We start from the raw sequence: 22,069 nt of genomic DNA on the forward strand, positions 1-22,069 counted from the left end.
AGATCTAAATTATGTTGAAATAAACTCAAGAGGGAAATTAGAATAAAGATAGAATTGTGGAAGAACTTTTCCCTACTAATGCTAGGGAAGAAGGAAGGAAAGGACAGCAAAAGACTGACTTAGTTTTATATTGGAATTTGATGTGTTTATGAACAGAATTTCACATTGTGGTTGCTCATTGTAACAGCAGGGAATGAGATTTAATGAGTAGCATGTTCATTCAGGAGTTATACCTCTGCTGCCAGGATACACATAGAAATAGACCCTTTTATGTAGCTTAGCATGATCAGAGGCCCAGTCCTAGGACTCTTTACATGCCTGAGTGTACTCACTAAATGTTCAGACTTCTCACTCATGTAAAGGATCTAGAGCTGCAGGCACACTTTCAAAAGTCACCATCCACAAGACACCTTTCTTTTCCAGGAAAGAAAGGTCAAGTTCAGGAGCCAAGCAAGACTCATGAGTGCAATAAACCCATCTGGGTGATCAGGGCATCATCCTCTTCCCTTAGTCACTAAGGTACTGCATGGCAGCACAGTCTAGTGGGTGAAGATACAACTATTGAACACCATTTTTACAATGTGACTGCCCAAAACTTTAAAGTAATCTCCTGCTGTCTCTTTCACATGCAGATTTGCACAGGAAACAATATTTTTAAGATATAAAAAAAAATTTAAAAATTTTAAAAGCAAAAAAAGCAGTCCTACCTCTCTCATTTTGGAAAATGAGACTTTGATCCAAATATCCTGTGTTTTGTCCTCTAATGTGCTGAAGAATGAGTTCTCCCTTTGCCCTACCCCAGTTCATTTAAAACCAGAGACATTGAACATTACATGCCCAGCTATCTCAGGAACAAACCAAATTATTTGTTGTATTGGGAAGGCTCTATCTGCCTATTAACAAGATTAGCATCAAGCCCAAACTGTTCTGTGAGTAAAAAGTTTAGTATTTGAAGCCACAGGCTTGTGCACATGAGCGTGAGCTGAACTGGAGCCCCTCTAGGTTCATCTCCACACAGGAGAGAAGGAGAAGGATGAATCAATAGTTAGACAGATGGGATATAATGTGTTTTATATGATATATAGAAAATACTCTCAGAGAGCAGGGATGGCCGGTAGCAATCATTCTCAGGGGTAGGCACCACAGCATTGACTGATTTGGAAAGGTCAGACCCTTCAGAGGGTTTTTTTCATATTTCACATATTGCCATTTCAGGTCTTCTCATCTGTTTGTGTACATACCTATGGCACACATCTCAATAGGTGGGGAAGAGGGTGGCAGGGAGGAATTAAGAGTCCTTTACCAAGATGAGGTTTGGGATAGTCATTTCAGAGGCATTCCTAGCAAGGTAAACCTATGTGATTTGGTTAGTTTGTTTGTTTAAAAAACAATCCAACATTGTATCAATTCAGAGTGCCCACAGCAAATGTGGTTAATGTGTAATTACACATCAATCCGTGCAAACACAGCACTTACCTCTATTCCCATGGGTTTTTGCTCTATGCATTACAGCTGAACTAGACAAATGCAGGAGTCTACTTGTGTAGCTAACTTGTGCTGAAGAAACCTTCCTGATTCTGTAGCATTTGGAGAAATTTTCCTGAGCTGAGCACCTGAGCCCTGACTTTGTTTTTTTCCTTCAGAGAAAGGAGATTGCTTTGGATTCACGCTTATGGCTATCTAGTTTAGATCACTGTAATTCAATTATGTCACTCAGAATCAGGTACAGAGTGATTTACTTGAACTTTGCAATTACACATACACAATTCAATTGTAGGTGATTTCCTTGGCTTTTCCAACTTTGACACTGATATACTTTGCATTTCCTTAGGGCCCTCTATCAGGGCAGATTTTGTTCAACACTTTAAAAATTATGACCCACTCCTACAAACACATTCCTGCCAATACCTTTGCTCAGATAAATAGCTGTATTGAATTCAGAGGAATTACTATTGTGCACATGGCAGACTCAAAAAAGACTCATGGCAGACTCAGCTGGCAGAAACAGTAAAATGAAATTCCTGGGGAAATGGGGAAAGATTTTAAATCCTGTCCCACCGATGAAATAAATAGTAAACCTCTTTCCTGAAAATTTCAGAGCAGGTATTAAACTATTCCTAGCTCCAATTAACATCTGAACTATTTAATACTTTTAGGGTAGAAGTTGCTCTGGCATAAGATTTTTTTTTTTTTTCCATGAAGCTAACCAGCAACTACAGAGTTGCAGGAATGACCAATTAACATTTTCTAACACCTGCTAGTGGGAATCCTGTATTATTATGTCACAGCTGAGTTTCATCATTATTTAGGGGGCTGATGCCTGAACAATACCAAACACAACACAACATCAGTGAGCATGAAGATTTTGTTATTTGCCATTATATCTGTCCACATAATTCAAGCATAGAAATGACTGATGTTTGTATCTTTCTTTGTGTGTTTAAAAGCAGAATTTGGATACCCTTTTTTCACCCATCTACCACCTTCATAGTACATGATGATATCTTTATCTTCATTATGTAAAATAAAAAGCTGAGAAAGAGGCAGATGTAATGATGTGTCCAAAATCACTCTGTAGAGAGCTGGAAACAGGTCTTGACAGAGATTAGAACCTTTTTTACCCTCTTTGGAAATTTCCAGAAATTGGGCAGCAGAAATCCTTTCATCATGGTTTTTGATACAAACCAAAGCCCCCAATATGTCTTCAAACAAATGTATTCAATTTTTTAAGACCTCTAAGGATGGTGGAAAGAATATTGTTTTTTTATTATTATTATTATTATTATTATTATTATTATTATTATTATTTAGACGATCACAAGGATAATCTTCACAGTCCTATAAAACACACAAGCTCTATAATTACCTTTGTCTCCTGAAGTGACATCATCTTTAAAAACAGAATATTATCTCCAACATACCTCTCTTCTGCTTGGTCATGTCTTTCCTAACCACTAGTGACTTTAATTCATCTTCAGTAATCTCCTCATCTTTTCCCTTTTTCTTCTTGTCTCAGAGCACATTTTAATCTATTCAGGATATCTCCATATTTTTGAGGAATTTTTTTCCATTCCTTCTTTTTATTTTTTTTTACCTCTGTATTTGTCCACTCTCAAGTAGAGTTTTAGATCTACTTGTAAACACAATGTACATTGATGAGCAATGAAAAAGTGGGTGAGACAAGCAGGAAAAGTGCAGTAGGAACAGCAAGAGGAAGAAAGATGGAGACAGTGAGAAATCAGCTGTCTCTGCTTCCTACTCTTCTTTCCCAGGTGATCCTTCTACCAGCTCTAAATTAATATCAAAGCCAGAGGGAGCAGAAAAGGGTTGGTGGGGGAAAAGAACGACAACCTTAGGAAAAGAAAAATCATGATGCAGAAAAGCGTCTGTCCCCTGTCTAATTCCTGCAGTGGCCTGTAGCTGATGGTGCTGAGAAAAATACAGCAGCAAGCTCTGACATTTCATTTCTGTGGAGAATTGAAAAAGGGCTTGCTATAATTCATCGCTTCTTGTAACTCAAACCCTTTTTGACAGGGGTACCTGCGCTGTCTTTTAACAGTGGCACCACAGTGGCTGTAATTGGACATGAAAAATGATGTTGTGCTTCTGCTTGCTGGGAGAATTGGGGTGGGGGTAGGTGGGGCAGTGGCAATTTGGTGTGAGATGGTGATATCTGGCATAATTTGGATGGGTTGGGTTTTGGCAGAAAAAAAGGAAGGACAACCCAAAATGAAGGACATGAAGTGTAGCCAGTGTGATCACCTTGCCTAAGGTTTGCAAAGGTGATAGCAAAGGTGGTATTCAGCAGAGGTGAACATGCCAAGAGTGACAGGAAAATGAGAAGTGTGGTGCACATGAAGTTCTAACTCCACCATCAACACAAATATTTATGGCATTTGTGGGAGAAGGACACCCAACCCTTCTTGCTGAAATAGGCCAACTCACAGCTGCAGTGGTACTTCTTCCCAGCACCAATGGGCAACCTGAGCCACAGGCTTTTCCTGGCTTCACACTGGGAGCACAGTCATGAATAAAACTCTGGTGTGCCACTCTCTCGCCACCTCTTTGAAACCTGTGCCCATATATATAACCAGAGATCCAAATTAAATTATTTGGCTCTTGCCTAAATCTCCGTGCCTCAGTGGTCCTCAGCACATCTTTGCTGCAAAATTGTTGTTGAGTGAAGCACTTGAAAGTAAATTTTTGGCCAAATGGGACTCTGAATCATGAAAGAGGATAAACATTGTCCTGATTTATAATGGTTTTATAACTATAGAGCATTCTGGTACCATAAAGTCAGACATCTCCATATTATGGAGAGAATAAAAAATTTTAGTCAGGTCTTAAAGGATGGTAGAGAGTTTAAAGAGGAGATAAATGCTTTTGGTACTAACAAATGGTAAAACAGTTTACTTCTTTCTCAGTGCCACCACAGCAGGGATAACACAGAACTAGGACACATTTTTCAAATGAGAGCACAAAGAGCATCCATGAGCAGAAGAAAGAAGGACCTCTGAAAAAACAGGAGTGCAGCACATTCTAGGGGAAAGCCTAACAGAGTACACTCACTCCATCTACCAGTTCAGATGTTGGGTCAGCCTGCCCTAGGTCTTCTCCCACATAGCCAAATCCATTCTGAAGCCTTCTAGAGACAGGGTTCAATAACACTTTACAGCCACATCTGCAATTCCACAGATCTCAGGCGGATTTCCTGATGGTATTAATCAGATTTGCTGTCTGGGAAATATTCTTTCTCCTGTCACACTCTCAGGGTCCACCAAGACAGGACAGATATTAAAGATGTCCATATCAGTATTTCCCCAAAGACTCTTCAGAGAGCTGCGATTAGGAGCACAAACTTTGGTTTCATTCCACTTAACTTATGGCCATTTCCAGATAAAGAATAAGCAGGGAACTTGAATGTCTGGATTCCCTTGTTCCCAAGCAGACATTTCCCCAGACTGAGGAAGCCACATTGTCCTGCCATTTTATTCCCCTTTTTAGTCCTTTTCTGGTCCCCATGACAGGTCCTTGCTCCCAGAGTGTCTATGTAAAAAAAAAAAAAAATTCCATAGATGGAAAAAGGAAACTTAATTATTTTCCTCACAGTGTTTCTCCCTATAATTGGTGTCTTTCATGTCAAGATGATCTCAATTTGTATTATGGGCTCTGTTCAGGCAGCACTTTCTCTTTGGTCTGTAAAGAAATTGTCAAGTGTATAAATCATAGTGTACATTAAATTACACTAGCCTTTTACTTATTAATTTCCCCAGGTTTTTCTTCCTCTGTTGCATGTTCATTCCCACACTCTTTTTTTTTTTAACTTTCTTTGGAATTGACTTATTTTTCTCACTCCCCAAACAACAAAAACAAAGAACCAAACCAAACCAAAATGAAAAAAAAAAAAAAAAAACCCTAAAAAGAAGCAAAACAAAACAAAAAAAAACTGAAGTCCAAATATATGTCTCCCTTCATTTTAGCCAAAGGGTCTGATAATGCCCTCTGCCTTGTGCAAACTGACTTTATTCAACTCAAAAAGGAAGGATGAAGTCTTTCTAGTTTTTTCTCAAGGCTGGATCCAAAAGTTGCTTGAGTTCATTGCAAATTTTCATGGACTTTAGCACACTTCAGTACCTATGTAGGTAGTACTTTTATGGGATGTTCTGCATCTCAAGGCTCTCTCTGTTTGGACTCCAGACTTTGCCTCTCAAGTTTGTAGCTGCACACTTCCCGTAAATTCCTGGCTAGTGTGACTATTTCTCTAACTGACTGCATGGGATCAGGTCCTGACTGTCTTGGAATGATCATCAAGGACCTCTGGCTCCCCTCCTCTGGCCATGGAAATTGGATTAGCCATGGAGTCCATACAGGAACCCATGTTTTGTAATAAGGGTGTAAGTGCTGTAAGTAATCAGGTCTTGAGTTGGCGCTTGGATGTCAACACCAACCTGCTGCACACACGAGCAGTCAGAGGCTGAGCAGCTGAGGGAGGCAACTGAGTAATTTGGCTTCATTGTCCTGCACATGAGAAGCAAGATGGGACTCATCTCAGCTAAGTCTAAATGCAAAGACAACCTCCATGATCAGCAGAGAGGAACAGGCACTCCAAAAGACCATGCACTGTTTATGTGTCAAACACCAAGCTTAAGAGTGGCTTAAAGTTACACTTTCTCTACTTTTGGAGTTCTATGACACAGAGTACTCTGCTCACCTGTGTGATGTCAGATCTTTGAACGTGTGCAACAACCAGCTGCTCACATGTGGGTGTAAAGGAGCCCTGTGGTAGGGTGTCTGTCCTGCTGCTGCTGCTTCATGTTTCACCTCTGCCCTGCCAACATCTTGTGGTACCTACGTGAGCAACAGGTCTTTGCAGTGACAGAAGAAAGGGCTGATAAAAGGTTTGACTATTACCAGACTCTTTGTTGGTTTTAGCACTTCATCAGCCTGGATTTTGCTGGATGATACAGGCATAGAGGAGAGCAGAAACTGTTCAGCAGCATCTGCAGCCCTTGATCCTTCTCTTCCAGAGTGTGAGTCTAACTGTAGTCAGTTTATGGATAAGTACCTTTTCCTCTGGAGACAACAAAACAGCAGGATCTGGTGGGCTCTTCATCATCTTAACCTACTTGTCCACCTGCTTGGTAATTTGTTATTACTAAAAATGTGTGCAGAGCAATTAGAATAAATCTAAGTTATTATGAAGCACTTTCCAAAAAAAAAAAAAAATAGAAAAAATAAAAAAAGTAAAAGGAAAAATAAAACTAATGGTCTTGCTGCCCAACTGTGATTAGCCACAAATAAGGGATGGATATTATTCCCTGAAGGCATCCTGTGACATTCATCAGCCAATTTGTGGTCTGACTTTACTGTGAAGACATATGTTAGGAGATTCCTATTGCCTTCTGACCTCATGCTCCTTGTGATGCGTGTTTGAACTTGTACTTTCTTTGTTGGTTGACAAATCAAAAAGATATTTTCATTCTGCTCAGACATGGTCATACATAGAAAGATATTTTGAATAGTCCATCTACAGGGTATTGATTGCTTTATGTGACAAGGAGTATGAGGCAGGGAAGGGCTTTCAGATTAAATTCTTAGCTGGTTCTGATCCAATCTGTGGCTCTGGCTATTGACAGAAGGTCATACCCTTATCCCTGTTCTTCAGGCACCCACTTCGTGTTAGGCACTGCCAATGAAGAGCACTGTGAGCATCTGTTGCTCTCTCTCCTGGGAATGAGCAGCTCTGGGAATAGTGATGGTCCCCAATGATTTTGTTGAGTGAGAGGGGGATAATTTGAATAACAGAAAACCTATTCACAGCACAGTGGCAAGGTTCTTAAACTTACTTCTATTGTGATATGAGAAAGGAAAAAATATATCTGAAAAAAACAATAGAAGGAACATCTGGTCCTCTACTCCCAGAAAATTCTCAGCATCCAACACTTCTGCAGCAAGTGGACAAATTACATCCAAATCCCTCTCCCCAGGTTTGAAATGGAGGCTGCTATGTTACACATGACTATCCTACTGAGTTAACAGTAGAAGTGGAATTAGCTTTTCAATATCCTTTTCATAATGCCAATCTCAAGAAATTTTTGCAATTTAAGTTTCACTGACCCTGATGTTCTGACAAAGCATTTTTGCTCTCACGCACCAGTGTTTCCAGAGGAAACTATTAGAAATTTTAAAAGTTACATTTAAAATTTCATGACCTGTGTGAAATGAGTCAGATCCCTCTCCCAGTGTGATTCAACAAAGCCACTGTCAGGTAAGAGGAGTGACACTGATTTATTTGCCTCAGACCAAGGCGCAGCCTGCACTCCATGGTTAGTTCTTTGTTTACTAATTGCTTTTTTCCCCCCTTGTGGAGTAAATTCTGGTGCTAATTATGATGCGCAGTGAAGAAGCAAAGCAAGCCTGTGTGTATGAATGTCTGAGTCCTCCATTAATTACGTGTCTGTCTTTGTTCTTCCTTGCAGATGAACAGACCGATCCAGGTGAAGCCAGCGGACAGCGAAAGCCGAGGAGGTAGTTGACTGCATTGCTTTCAGCCACACTGCTAAATATAATTGTTGTCTCTGGCTTCTCTCAGGCAATGTGCTGATCAATTAGTAACGTAATCACTGCCAAAGAAATTCCCTCCACAGCAAAGATTCTCTTTATTAAATCTCCTTTACTTCGTCTCACTTTCCTCATATTCAATTATTATTTGATTTTAAAAGGCAGGCAGGTGCCAGCGATTGCCTGAGAAACAAATAACTGCCTCGTTAAGAAGTGAAGCATCAGGCACTAACTTAACAAAGTTTAACAGCAGTGGACAGCAATGGGGGTTTTTTCAGACCTCTGTCAGGCTGAGCTGTAGAGGTATTTAATTTGGTTAAGATAAAGCAGATATTTTATGGTTTCTCTAGACATGTTGTTTCTGCTTGCACTGAAGCAACTCCACATCTGGAGAAAGCAAATTCTGAGCTGGCAGAGTTTTCTGCACCTGTATCAGCTTATCTGGATAAACCTGTTGTGGAAACTGAAGACTTCTCTCAGACCCAGGGAGTTATTCAGGATTTGCACAGGTGTAGCTGAAATCAGGAGCTGGTATTTTGCTTTTCCATTCTACACAGTGGATTTGGAAGGCTTTGTTAAGTGATTGTTCAATAGATCACCAGTGATGAGGTGTTTCCTGTAAAAGGTTTTTTACCTGAACTGATGTGGTGATACTTCACCGCACTCTTCTAATAGGAGCCTGTTTGTCAGATCAAACACACAGATCACTGAGAGAGTGTGAGATGGTCTGTTATGCTGGATAAATTACCATCCTGCTATTTTTTTCTTGTATCTGTACATTTATATATATACACACGCAGATATATATAATGACATGTTCTCTTCCTCTCTATCCCTATCTCTTCAGGGAAAGAATAGAGAGCCTTTTCCTCATCTTTTCAGTAAAACCCTCTAGTGCTTATGTATCAGATAAATGTGGGAGTAGATTTTGTCATTTAGTAATGATGTGGCTCTTAGATGTCTGAAAACTCTTTAACTTCCACCATAAATATAAACTCTTCTTCATTTGTGGGATGACTATCTTTGTGCTGGCATTAGTGGAAATCTCCGTCAGCAACTACTTAAAAGGAGAAAAATGCCTCACAGACAAAAGGCACCATGTTCTCTCTCTTTTCATTTGAAAGCTGTGGATTTCAGGGACTTTGGCTGCTTCAGTGTGAGGCTGAAACTCTCCAGTGACTCAAGTCATTGGAAGACTTTGCACATAGCTTCTAGTTAAAGGGCTGGTGTTACAGGCTGGTGAAACCACAGGTCCAGAGAGGCTCTGCAAGGAAGGGCTGTGGTGCCATGTCAGAACAGGAGTGCTGGAGAAACACCAGGAATCTCAGAGATAAATATTGCACTTTCAGACCCGCTCTAAATAAAATTTAGGGGAATTTGGTTAATAATGGGCAGAAAGTATCTGATGGGATCTGGCAAGTTCTGCATTCAAGGGCCAGGGCACATTTCTGACTTGCAACAAAGACATATCACATCCTACAGCACTGTCCAGTGGTTTTTAACAGAACCAGGTCAATTTCCTCCCCTTTCCCTCCCTGTCTGATGATCTGGCTCTGTGTCTGAGTAGGATTGGGTAAGCCATGGGCAGTTGTCAATGCCAATCTCCTAGGGGAAAACGGAAAGGCTCAGCTGCCTGGGCAAATGAGGGGACATTATGCACATTCCAGTGGAGTTCGTGCCGACAGCGAGAGTGAAGGGAGGGCCTTTTGTCCATTTAATTAGACATACCAAAAAATAATAATTAGGCTGGCCAATTTGCTTAGTGTGCCTACAGGGTATGTAGCTCCCAATCTTTTTTTTTTTTTTTTTTAATGCAAATCAGTAATAGAGAACACATGCCTGGCTTTCTGGGAAGGGTTTTCAAACTCCTTTGCTAAGAGCAGCTGCTTTCAGGAGCAGTGGTTTGAACTGCAAAGGGCTCCAGTGGCAGCTTGATTCCACATTATCGCACCCGTGGTCCCCTCCTCATTGTATCTTAGCTAATTATCTCCCCAGCTTGCACAAACCTCATCTTTTCCCATCCAGCCTGCTCCCATATTTCTTCTGTCAGTGGTGATCATAATGCAGAGGCCAAGCGGGTGCTCTCATCATTGGTGTGAATGACACGTTGTCCTAATTCCCCAATGACAAGCTGCTTCTGGGCTGGTGATGCTTCAGGACGGCATGACTCAAGGGCAGCTGTGGGAGAAAAGAACAATTGGCACCCAAGGGAGGCATTGTATGAAAACTTACGTTCTTCAAGAGCCCACCGGTTAAAGCAGGCACAGCAAACAGAATGCTAAAAAGGAGGCTGTGTATCTTAGGAGCACATCAGAAAGCTTCATTAGGGTTGAAAGATAAAGGTCAGCCTAAACAACAAAGAAACTTAAGTTGTAGCTTATTATACCCTGTCTGTGCATCAGGATGGGACGTGGGGGAGGAGGGGGCTTGGAAGATGAAGCAGCTCTTCCACACAGCACAAGTCTTTGGTCTTCCCAAAGTCCACACTCTGGATTGTGGGGAATACACATCCCGGATGTAGGGGAACTCTGGAGCCAGGCCACAGTGTTAATGAAAAAATGCAGTGTTCTCTGAAAGTGCAGTTTGCAAGGAGGTTTTTACTGAAAAAGGTGAGCAGCGCTCTTGAGGAAGTGAGATTGTGTTTTCTTTGGGGACAAATACTTACTTTTTGATTAAACATGAATCTTTGAATTTTTCAGCAAGTTCTTTCACAAGTAAAAGGTGATGAGAGTCACAGATTTATTCTCTCCTTCAACCAGATTCAGCTCAGCTTTTTCTGCTCTTCTGGAGTCTAGATGTTTTCTGTGTTTAACAGTCCCTGTGTCCTAATTCTCAGTTGAATGGAGTGTTAGCATTTAGTGTGAGCTAGAATTTAGACCATCTAAGTTTGGGAAAGTGCTCAATATAGTGTTTGGCAAAAACTGCAATCAACTCACCAAAATGGATATGCTGAGTGCCCCTTAATAGTTTTTCTGGGTTTATTATTTTGTTTTTCAATCTCCGTATTGTACTATGAGCAAGACAAAACATGAAAACCTTTTGAGCAAAAAGTAGCATTATTTACATTTGCCTAATCCCAGGGGAAATAGAAATGAATGTGTCCTCAATATATTTCTCTAGGGAAATAGTCTAAATTACTGGGAAAAATTTGCATTTTACATTCCTGTCTGCTTATGCATGTATGTGCATAGTCAAGATACAAAATGTTCTATAGGGGTACTCCTTCCTCAAAATGCATCATGGAACTTCAAATACCTGATCAGAAGGTCAAAGTCCCTTGATATTTTATAGAGACTTTAACACTAGCAGAATTGATAGAATATGATAGAAAGCGAACAAGTTCATATTTTGTTCTGAAAAATCAGATTGTGAGTCTAGTTCTATTAAGGATATCTTACAAACTTTCATTCGCCTTTGTTTTGGCCAAATTTTATCTTGACTATATGGAAACTATTTTGACAGAGATTAGTTAGTCCAGTAAAGTTTTAGCGATGGAAGTCAGAACTCCACATTGAAATTTTGAACATAAAAATCCCAACTAAACTGTTAGAACTTGCTATTAATTTCATCTTGATGGAGGTGGTTTTCCTCGGTTCCTTGTCTGATAGTAAGCTCCAAAAATAGCCTGCAGGTATTCATCACTAAAGTTTCTCAAACTTGGGAGAATGATCTCAAGTCTGTTTTGTGGTTTGGGGCAAAAGTTTGGAGCTATTTCTTATTTCATCCACAATATCTCCAGCTCTCACTAGGCAACTCTCACTGCAGCTGGCAGGGTTAACCTATGATAAACGCAGCCCCGAGGTCCCACTACGTTGCACAGGCAGTAACATTTTTTAAAAGGAAAGGACTCTCCTGCTGCTCCAGTTGCAGTCCGTTAGTGATCCTTAGATGCTCCACTGCTCCCACATTCCTCTCAAAGGACACAGGAAGGTCCGTGAAGGAAAGCATGCAAAGATGCACACGGTGTGCTGCCCTGGCTCAGTGTAAATGTCACCGTCAAAATGTGTTTCACGGCAGTTTTGGGGTCCTCCAGCCTTTTATGGAAGAGAAACAGAAGGCTCCTGGGCTAAAGGAAAGTAGAAAGTGGTTTAGAGTTGAAAGGGTGTAGTGTCCTGCAGGGAGGGTGTTGAGAGGTTTACAGGAGAGGCTGTATTGCAGTGTATTGTATTGCAGTGTTTGCTGCATGGAAGAAATCTGCTAAAGTTTCTGTCTGTGCTTTCAAGTAGATTATCTTTTGTGCATGCTTGAGGGAAACATGTGTGGTGTCATTTTTTTGCTATTTGGCAGCTGGAAGTCTTGGACTTGGTATTTCAACTAACTTGCAGCATTTCTCTGTTACTTGATGTGCAGAGTCTGAAACTATCTGTTTTGTCATGGGTTATTCCAGATTCAGACCAGAATGTTCAAGAACTGAATTAACAGAAAAACAGTGTTCAATGCTCAGGCACAATTTATGCTTCTTTTTATACCCTTCCATCAGCTTAGTAATGACAATGGGGTCAGAATGGCCTCTCCATATTTTCTGAGACAAATTTTCATTTGGGACAAAAGCTGGGTCTAATTCTTACTTCATGGAGGTAGCTTCTAACTTGCTAGCTCTCTGCTGCAGCAGGCTGGGCAATCTGTCCTAGGTCCCAGTAACTATTTGTTAGTGGTTTTCCATTGAACCAGCCAGACTCACACAGCTTATGCAGATGGCTGCAACCTCTCAGGATGCTTCCCATCCAGGTACTAGACAGATCTAGGCCAGTTTGGGTGCTGCAGTCAAGCAAGACTGGTTGCCTTCAGCTTAGTTTGGCTTCACACTGGTGTAACAGTCCCACATGAAATTATTTCATCCTCCTCAGAAGCCCCTTTGCAAAGAGTAAGTTGGTTGCTCAGATCTTTAGACCAGAAAAGTCTGAAGAAGACATTTCAGGAAAAGAAAGGAGAGGGCATTCTTGACAGAGCTCAGCATCTTCTTTTCTGCCCTGCTGTTTGGGCTGTGCCAGTGTGCAAGAAGTCCTGAGGTCTGGGGCTCTGCACCTCTCAGAGTTGTACCTTGCAGCTCTTATCTCCTCCCCAGTGCTGATCCACCTGTTGCCTGTAACAACAAGCTCTTTGGAAGACACTTTGCTAGCTGTTTCCAATCTTTTACCTTAAAAACACTTCCCACCCAAGAGGCTGCAGAGCAGCTGGAGGGAATATCCTCTTCCAGGGTGGTAATCCATGCAATTTACCTTTATGTGGCCTGCCACAGCTTTTTCCTTAACTACTCATCTTTTTTTTTCTCTTAAGGTCCACACACTCATTCAGCAGAAGTAAGCAGCTGGCAGTGGCAAAGTATTTAGGGAAGAAGATAACTTTCTCTCACCTCCGAGTTGGGGGAAAGATCTCAATGAACACATCTCCATTAACTCTTTCAACACCACAATGAGTGCAGTATGGCTCATGCTGATCTTTTATAGCTCAGGCAGAGAATGGAACAGACAGGGACTTGCAAAGGCCACACCACACATAAATCTCAGCCTTTGCTGAAAAGGTTGTACTGGAGATGCTGACTATTGTTGTAGAGCAACATTTTCAAATTGTATGTAATCTGGATTCAAGACCTCTGAAAAAGTCATTTTCTAGACCCAGGGTCTCATATTCCCCTTTCTTTTCCTCAGTATTTACAACATTTTAAAGAGCATCTCTCTTCTCGCTTGTCAGATCTTGAAGTTTGAAAGGAGATTTCCAGCTCCATATCAAAACCACCTCCTAAGTCCCATACATCTTCTATTCCAGAGATTTATTCCCAAACCTGGTCAGCTGGTTTTGACTTTTCTTTCAGGAGGCATTTGAAAAAAATACTCCCACATAAAAATCTAAATATTATTTTCTCCATTAATTATATATCAAATATTACCCACTAGTCCTGAATTGTAGTATATCTGTGTGGACAGTAAGGAGCAGGAATGAGTGGTTAAAAATAAACCTAATATTCTATTAAAAAGTCTATCACGAATATATGAGCTCATGAATGAAAAGGAAAAAAGAATGAAATGAAAAATCAAGAACCTAGGCAAAGATCTTGATATTAAATTGAGAGGTAGTTTTCTTGCCTCAGAGGCTGGGTAAGTGTCAGGACCAGCAGCAAACCTTGATGTCAGTGTCAGGGACTCCTGAGGAATGGCTGTAGGAGATGCTGCAGTGTTGGGAGAGATGTCAGTGCCTTGAAGGCTGTTTGTCTGTCTTGTCAAAGGCTGGGGAAAGAGCTGGGCCCAGGACTACAGCAACCATTCAAGGTGTCCCACAAACTTGATCATCAGTCTGAGAACTTGTCCACTGGATTTTATTTCAGGTCTGAAAATCTCTTATGACCTGCAGTGTTTTTCCTTCAGCTCTAAGGTAAACCTGATCTAGAGGAGCATTTTAGTACCCATGGAAATCTTGCCTTTCTAGCTGTAGCTGGTTGTGGGACTGATTACAGTCAACGGGAAACCAAAATCTCTTGGTTTATTGTGGAATTTCAGCACAATGTGACCCTACTGACAACTGACACTCTGTTGTCCTCAGAAAGCTGTATTTTCAAGCAGAGAGAATGTACCAGCATGCAAATGGATCAGTTAATTCAAAGTGGCCCTGGATGACCCCATTCATGTTCTCAGCTCTCTGTTGAAACTTAATTCTGGGTGAGAAAAAGGGCTTCAGCAGATCCTCATGTGTAGTGTTTTATATTTGATGACTCTGCTGAAGGCTGATGTGCTCCATTCCACAGTCAAATGTTGAAAGAATATAAGGGACATCAAACTTTTGTTCATGTCTGCCCTTCCCGTGGTGATTGAAATCGATGGAAGTGTGCCCATCAATAGGAACTGGAAAGGATCCACAGGACATTGTGTTCTAGCACATGTCCTAAGGACAACCTTTTAAAATCAAGTATTAGGGGAATAAAAGGGAAAAAAACCCCGAAACCAAAAATCACATTGCACATTTTTCATAAAGTGTCTGCAACCTAACAATTTACTGACAAGAAGGAGGAGAGAGACTGGGGAGCTCCTCAAGATTTTGATATTGGTTCTGTTTCTTGCTACGACAGAACTTTTGATCAATTATGTAACTTTGATTCCCTTCTCCTTCAAACCCTTGCTTTATTGCCTGCTTAGGCTGAGATATGCTTTTATTTGCTCATTTCTTGTAAAAAGAGCCTTTGGCATTCATGCAAAGACTGTCAGTGTCAAAGGGTTAAGGCACCAATGAAAGCCTGTACCCTACACAGAAAGATGTGTACAGAGCCAAAACTCAGCTGCAGTGGGTGATCAAGAGCCTTCATATTGCAGAGTGATACTTGGAATTTTCTTCAATAACAGGGCAAAATGGAAGGAGCAGTGGGAGGAGAAGGGTGGAGGAAATAAAAAATATAATCCTATAAAAAATCCTACCTTTGTAAATACAGTTCAGCCTCCTAGGTGAACTTGGGGACACATAACAATCCCAGTATCTTTTTCTTAATGTAAAGATGTAAAGGTCGCTTGTCAATGGGGTTTTATATGGCATTAATAATACATTTATATATACGCTTCACAATCAATTGCAAAGCATTTATGGCACTGAACAGTTAGAATGCATTATGATAATCACTCCTCGTGCATTGACTTTATTGTAAAGGTTTTGCTGATCACTGTAATTGGCTTGTTATTACACAGGAATATAATAACACCTCTCTGTATAGTAGTTTATAGCACATCAATAGCAAATGCATTCCCTTTATTGGAAGCAATGTGCATTTTATTAGAATACAGCTGAATAAGTGCAATCTGTGTAGACAAATGAAGTTTCTAATGACCTGTCTCACAAAAGAGTCGAAATAACAAGCCATTTATTATGTATTTTTTCCACTGATGAACTTCTAGTTGCGGTTACACAGGCATTCCTTAAAAAAAAGTAAGATATATTTTGCTGTTCTTTCAAAGAAACATTTGGAGGAAAAAAATATATGGACCATCTTTTTTCCCATGTTGAATAAAGTAAGGGTGACTGATATTCATACCTAGAGATTTAATTTGCTTGTTGAGATTTTCCAAGCTTCTTCCTTGAGTGCTTGTTCTGAAATTCACAAAGAATCAAAATGTTCCTACGCTGAGTCCAAATCCAGCACTTGGAGCAGTGCTAACAGCCCCTATGCAGTCACCAACCTGCTGGGTGTGAGAGCTTTTGTGTTGTCCTTATTCCTGTTGTATGAGTTCTTTATTTTACAAGGAGCCATGTCTTACAGTTAGCAACAAAAAATTTGAGAAGGCAGGCAGATTTTTTCCCTGCTTTTCCCTGCCTGCCACTATTACTCCAGGTCTGAATTTGAGAGTTTTCTGGGAACTGAGTGGTGTGAATCTGGCCTACACATGTAATTAATGTGCATTTGTTTATCCAACTATCCCCAAGTGTGATCAATGTAATCAAGTACCTAACCACTTCAGAAACCCTGAATCTGGTAAAGAAGATTGTTGTTCTCAGAGCTGGTATGGTTGTACTGCTCTCCACGGTGCAAACTGAGTCCAGTGCTCAGCACATGAAGATGGTGAGTTGTTGTTTTTTGTCATAAACTCAGTTGGTTAGAGGGTGGGGCTAATAATGCCAAAGTTGTGGGTTTGATCCCCAACTTTGATCCCATATCAGCCATTCACTTAGGAGTTGGATTTTGGGTCTCCTCCAGCTCAGATTCTGTGATTCTGTGATATGTGTCTGCTTCTTCTCAACTGTAGACTTGCAAATACCCTTGACTCTGGAGTAATTCAGGGTATTTTTGGAAAGCAGGAGCTCAGAAGTGTCTGCACCATGGGCAGTATTCTCTGCTGCTGGCATGCAGGCGACTCAACCCAGTTTTGACAGAGACAAACTCTCAGCTTGGAAATGCAGAAAATCTCTCTATGTAAATAATTTAGCTCTCTGAGTAAACTGTATCTAGTACTTTTACCCAGAATATGGGCCTCTTAGGAGACTTAGACTCAGGGACAGAAGAAATTTTAAATAGGTCTGCTATGCCACTGTTCTTAGAAACTTATTTCAGGTAAAATTAATATTTTCTAGCTTTATCACAAAATATTAAGCATGTAGTCTAAGTTAATCATCTAGGCTCCTCCTATGGACAGTGGAGAGAGAGAGGAGCTTCCAAACCGAGATTCATTCTGTCCTAAGACAGATTGGACAAATGGTACTTCAAAGTTTCCTTTCTCTCTCTCCTCACTGAATCAGGAATGAACCTATGGCAATTAACTTAGATTTAGATATCTCACTTCTAGACACCTAAAGAGAGGTAAGATGAATCACAACTTTCACCTTTTCAGGCCACAGTTTTCCATCTGTATCATATGAAGGATGATACTTGACTTTTCTGAAACCCTATAAAAATTGCTGTATAAAAACTATGGATTTTAGAAGTTGGGGGTTTGCCCTTAAAAGAAACGATATCTTTCTTTATTAATGTGTTTGCTTCATAAACAGGAGGGATTGCATCTCTATCAGCCTGAGCAATAGAGATAATCTGATCAGTTTTAATTCCTTTTTAAATTCAATTTCCATTTTCATTTTTTGTATTTTAGTTTGCTACCACTCACATGCTCAGGACAGAAAGTGAACCAAAAAACTCCTCAAAAACTTAAAATTAAAAGTAGTGGTGTGTAGCATCAGTGTCATTAAAATGTGTTTTCATAATTAAGAAAAGTATTTTTATCTTTAAAACCAGCTTGCTTTGGAATCTGTGATAGAAAATGAATATGGCCCCTTGTAATATCATTTGTAGAGAGGTAATTTTCAAGGCAGCACTGCACTGAAACATTTTCCCCCAGGGAGGATAAACAGTTGGCTTCAATTAGTGAGGGACTGTTTCCTTTCTTTTCAATTTTAAGGACAGTCTTGCAGCCTGATCCTGCACAGAGGAAGAGAAAGCTCTACACAGGGCAATAGACTGCAGCTTGGAAGGCTGAGGCTTAAATTCCTGCCTTGCCATAGACATTCTCCTCGACCTTGAAGAGGTTACTTAGGATCAGGCTATTATTTTCACTCCATTTCTATCTGGTGACTATTATTACCTTTGACTGTCTGAATATACACGTAAAATTGGCCGAATATCTTGCTCTGACTCCAGTTTCCTTCTATAAAATAATATTGGTGCTGCAAGGATACATGCATTAAAGATTATTAGGTGCTCAGGTTCTCTAATCATTAGTTCCACAGAAATAACTTGGTTAGATAAATAGAGGTGTTCAAAAGTGTCAAATGTGTTTCACTGCTCAAATCTCACATAAAGTCAATGGGCCTTGGGTGTCTAAATATTCCCTTTGAAAATCTCCCCAAATAATGATGTTCTTCCAAATAGTTGGAGCCAGCTTTGTGGGGCTGATTCCTTACACTTTTACAATGGAGTCAGCTCTATCTTTTTCCCATAGGAAAAGCTGCTTATGGATGTTTGTGGAAAGTGAGGAGAAAATGTTCCATGCCAGGGCAGATTTGTTTCATAAAACAAGTTGAGACTGCCCAATGAACAGGACTGGAAGAGTGTTAAAAATAAGGCAAAAGTAACTAAAGTATCTTAGGACTGGCCTGAGTGAGGGAATGCTTTCTTTTAGCATCAAACCTTGAATGCAGGGATTGATAGTTAATAAAATACTTCCTGCCCATGAATTGCCAGATGAATGGTAATTAATTCCCAAAAATCTTTATTTTATCCATCTCTGGAGTCACTGATGAATGGCCAGGTGCATTGATTTCAAACCACAAAATGCTAACACTTCCAAGCAGACAGCCAATTAATGTGAAATTATATTGCCACAATGTAAGGTACATTGGATGTGTTGATTTCTTGTTGTTTTGTTGGTTAGTTGTGGGGTTTTTTGCCTTAAATGACTGTGGCTATTATTATTATTATTATTTTGAATAGTTAATGAAAAAGAGGTGTGAAAGAGGGGGCCAGAATTACAGGCAAGGGGGAAAGAAGATTGTGTGAGTTTAATGACTTTAGAGATGGGACTAAACCAATAGTCTCTCCACTCCCTAGATCAGAAGTCTAATTATTTATTATCTTTCTTGTGGCAGTGCCTAGAAGATCAGCCAGGAATGATGACATCAGGTTCACTGTACAACACATAACAGACATAGGTCATGTTTTCCTTAGGAAATGAATCTCTAAAGACAACCAGAGGCAGTGTCTGGATACAGAGTTGTCAGATAATGTCCCACCAGGTGTGACAAAAAGTATTGTGCTGGGTTGCACATTAGGAGTGAAATTAATAGATCAGGCCAGGGGCTGTGGAGTTAGGGTCTGCCTGGAGTAAGAAAACAGCAGGATGGCCTTCAAGCAAAGCTCCTTTAGGTGGCAGAGCTTCTGACACAAGGCAAGAGACACCCTGGATAGTGCACACAAGAGATTAAGCCAACAGCACGGGCTCCCTCTTGGCAAGGACCATTCTCCTGCACTCCCACAGCACAGGGCTGGGGAATGGGATCACACCAAAGGCCAAACAGCTGTCTTTGGTGTACAAGCCTGCTAGAAGGACAAAACTGAGGTTTAGCAGGCTTCTGAGGGCCATAACAAGGAGCCTTTTATGCCACCATGCTGCTCACTACAGAGGAGGAAGGTCTGTGGGGACTGTGGTAAAAACAAGGGTGTAAGGGTATGATGTCCCTAAATAACAACTGTATGTTTACAGGGAGCTCTTCAAAGGGACCACGGCCACCTAAAACAAAACAGAGCTCAAAATACATGTTCACAACAGAAATTCAAATCCAGTGTCTGCAATGAACTGAATTTATCCCTGTCTCTCCTTGATCTCAGTGTGTGATCCCATGCTCTTCCCTGGTATTACAGGCAATGGGGTTTTATTAGAGCCTCTAATGTTTCCTTTTTGAAGTTTGGACTTTGAGAGGAAAGGCCAAAACACTGGAGCACTAGCCATTCTTCGTGTGCTTCTGTCTAGATAAAAAAGGAAATGAATAGGGTTTAGATCTAGATGAAATCGTTAGATCTCATTTAACCTTCTGCATAAACTGACTGTAAAATTTCACCAAGATGGTCTGTGCTGAGACTTCTGGCCTGTATTTAACTGAAGAATAAAGAAATTTAGCCAGAGAATGACTCTTTTGAGGCTTCAGTACAACTTTGATATCAAACACGTTGAAATTATAGAGATGAACTTTCTAAAAAGCTTTCAGTAATTCAATTCAATTAGTAAGGATACATTTTGGTGATAATTACATGTAACAAGTAGGATATATTTTTCCTAAAAAATGTATGCCTTCCCATTTTCCCCCACAAATAAAAAGACAAGGGGCAATCTTTTCCTGGGGCAAAATTTTCCAGATTTTCCAGATTTTTCCAGAGATCCTTGGACAAAAAAAAAAAAAAAAAACCCAACAAAAACCTGGGTAATTCTCCTAAAACTGAATGGGTAGAAATATTCATGTCTGTGGACAGTGGAATTCATTCAGAACAATAAAAGGGAAGTCTCCTGGAAAGCAGATATTCCCATGCAGAGGATGCAATTTGCATGGCTCCTCCTATGTGGTCCCAGTGCTGTCATTTCCTTCTTGCCATGTGTCCATACCACAAATGTTCCCTCCTCAGTTTCTATCTTCCTAATCTGACCATGTGCCAAAGAGGTGAGATATGTCTAATGCTTTTCAGAAAGTTGTGCTGTCTCCAACTCAACAAATGTTTCATCTGCCTTAGCCAGTGACCACGGAAATGGTTGTTACTGCATGTCCACAGACACTGTGGAGTGACAGAATTTCCATGGGCAACTTATCAGGAGAGAGAAATCCTCCATTTTGCAGACATTAGTAACATGGTGACCTTTAACAACATCGCAAAGCTTTCACTCTCTCTTTAAAGTATTATATCTGTCCTTAGGGAGAAAAACTTGTAGCTAAGGATTGAAATCAGAAGTGGATCATAATGCTGGCTGTGCTATTCAATTGCCCTGCTGTATTTAGGATCCATTTATTTCTAGCTGGGTTTTGGGTTTTTTATTCTGTCTTGAGTCTAAAAAAAGAAGTGACCAGGCTGGCAGTGACATGTGATTAATAGATTGCACCTTTAGAAAAAGTTAGCAGAAGGAGATTAGCATTGTAGCCTATTATTTATTAATTAAATGCAGACACCCTATTTATACCAATGCTGATGACATTAGTGCACGTCCATGGTTTGGGACTGCATTATCCATCCAGTCTCCCAGCATAGTAATGTTTGTTACTAAGCTGGTGAATGTTGCTGGGCTCCTTCTGTCACTTGCTTCTGTTATCAGCAGGAAAGGACAGCCAAGAAGTTAAACCTGAACATTTTGTTCAAGTGTCTGGTCTGTCTCTAACAGCCTGAGTTACCTTGGCCATATCTCTGGGCTCCTTTGGGACATCACTGCTTGCTTTTTACATCTGTACCTCCCTGTAGCTCAGTGTGCAGTGAAGATTAAGCATTCAAGGCAGTATGCTGTGTGAGACCTTTTCCATTGCCTACAGGAGAAAGAATTACATTAGTGGGCATATAGGTACCTGCTGCTGCTATTTCAGTCAGCAGAATGGGAAAGAGTTATCACAAGTGTTGTTATTTAGTGGTGCCAGGGTAGAATATTATACTTCACATGACTCTTGTTTGATAAGCTTGTCCTCCTGCCTACAAAGTGTTCAAAGGAAAGTTCTGAAGACAATCCAACCCTGAGGTTTCCATTGCTCCTAGCAGCTGTTTTCAAGATCCTGCCTTCAAATGCAGGAAAAACAACAAATGGATTGCAGGACTCTTCCTGATTCCACCTCAGGGCAATGCCACGGGCTGCTCAGTCACATGTTAAGCTTGGGACAAGCAGATTGCTGTGAAACTGCCCTCCCTTGCACCTTAAGAGGTGCAAAGAGATAGCCCTAGTGGTGCATGACACACTCCTGCTAGTTTTAAATCAGCAAATAGCTCTTAACTGCCTCATAAGCATGGCCTTTGGTAGGACCCACTGTGGCGGCATGAGCCAGCAGAGCCAATAGACCATACATGTTTTGCCTTCAGAGTAAA

General features: G+C 40.6%; 1 protein-coding gene across 16 annotated transcripts in view; it reads left to right on the top strand.

Moving 5' to 3' along the window:
* Positions 1 to 22,069, top strand: part of CELF4 (CUGBP Elav-like family member 4) — a 688,948-nt gene that overhangs the window by 384,341 nt on the left and 282,538 nt on the right. For all 16 annotated transcript variants that reach the window (XR_004420789.1, XR_004420790.1, XM_033086042.1 and 13 more), the window contains exon 3: positions 7,980 to 8,028. Coding sequence is in view for 14 of the 16 variants with exons in the window: in XM_033086042.1 (XP_032941933.1) it covers positions 7,980 to 8,028 (49 nt within the window). In the remaining 2 variants the exon portion in view is untranslated. The remainder of the gene's footprint in view (positions 1 to 7,979; positions 8,029 to 22,069) is intronic.

This window comes from Catharus ustulatus, chromosome Z (genome assembly GCF_009819885.2).
Source record: "Catharus ustulatus isolate bCatUst1 chromosome Z, bCatUst1.pri.v2, whole genome shotgun sequence".
NCBI classification, from domain to species: domain Eukaryota; kingdom Metazoa; phylum Chordata; class Aves; order Passeriformes; family Turdidae; genus Catharus; species Catharus ustulatus.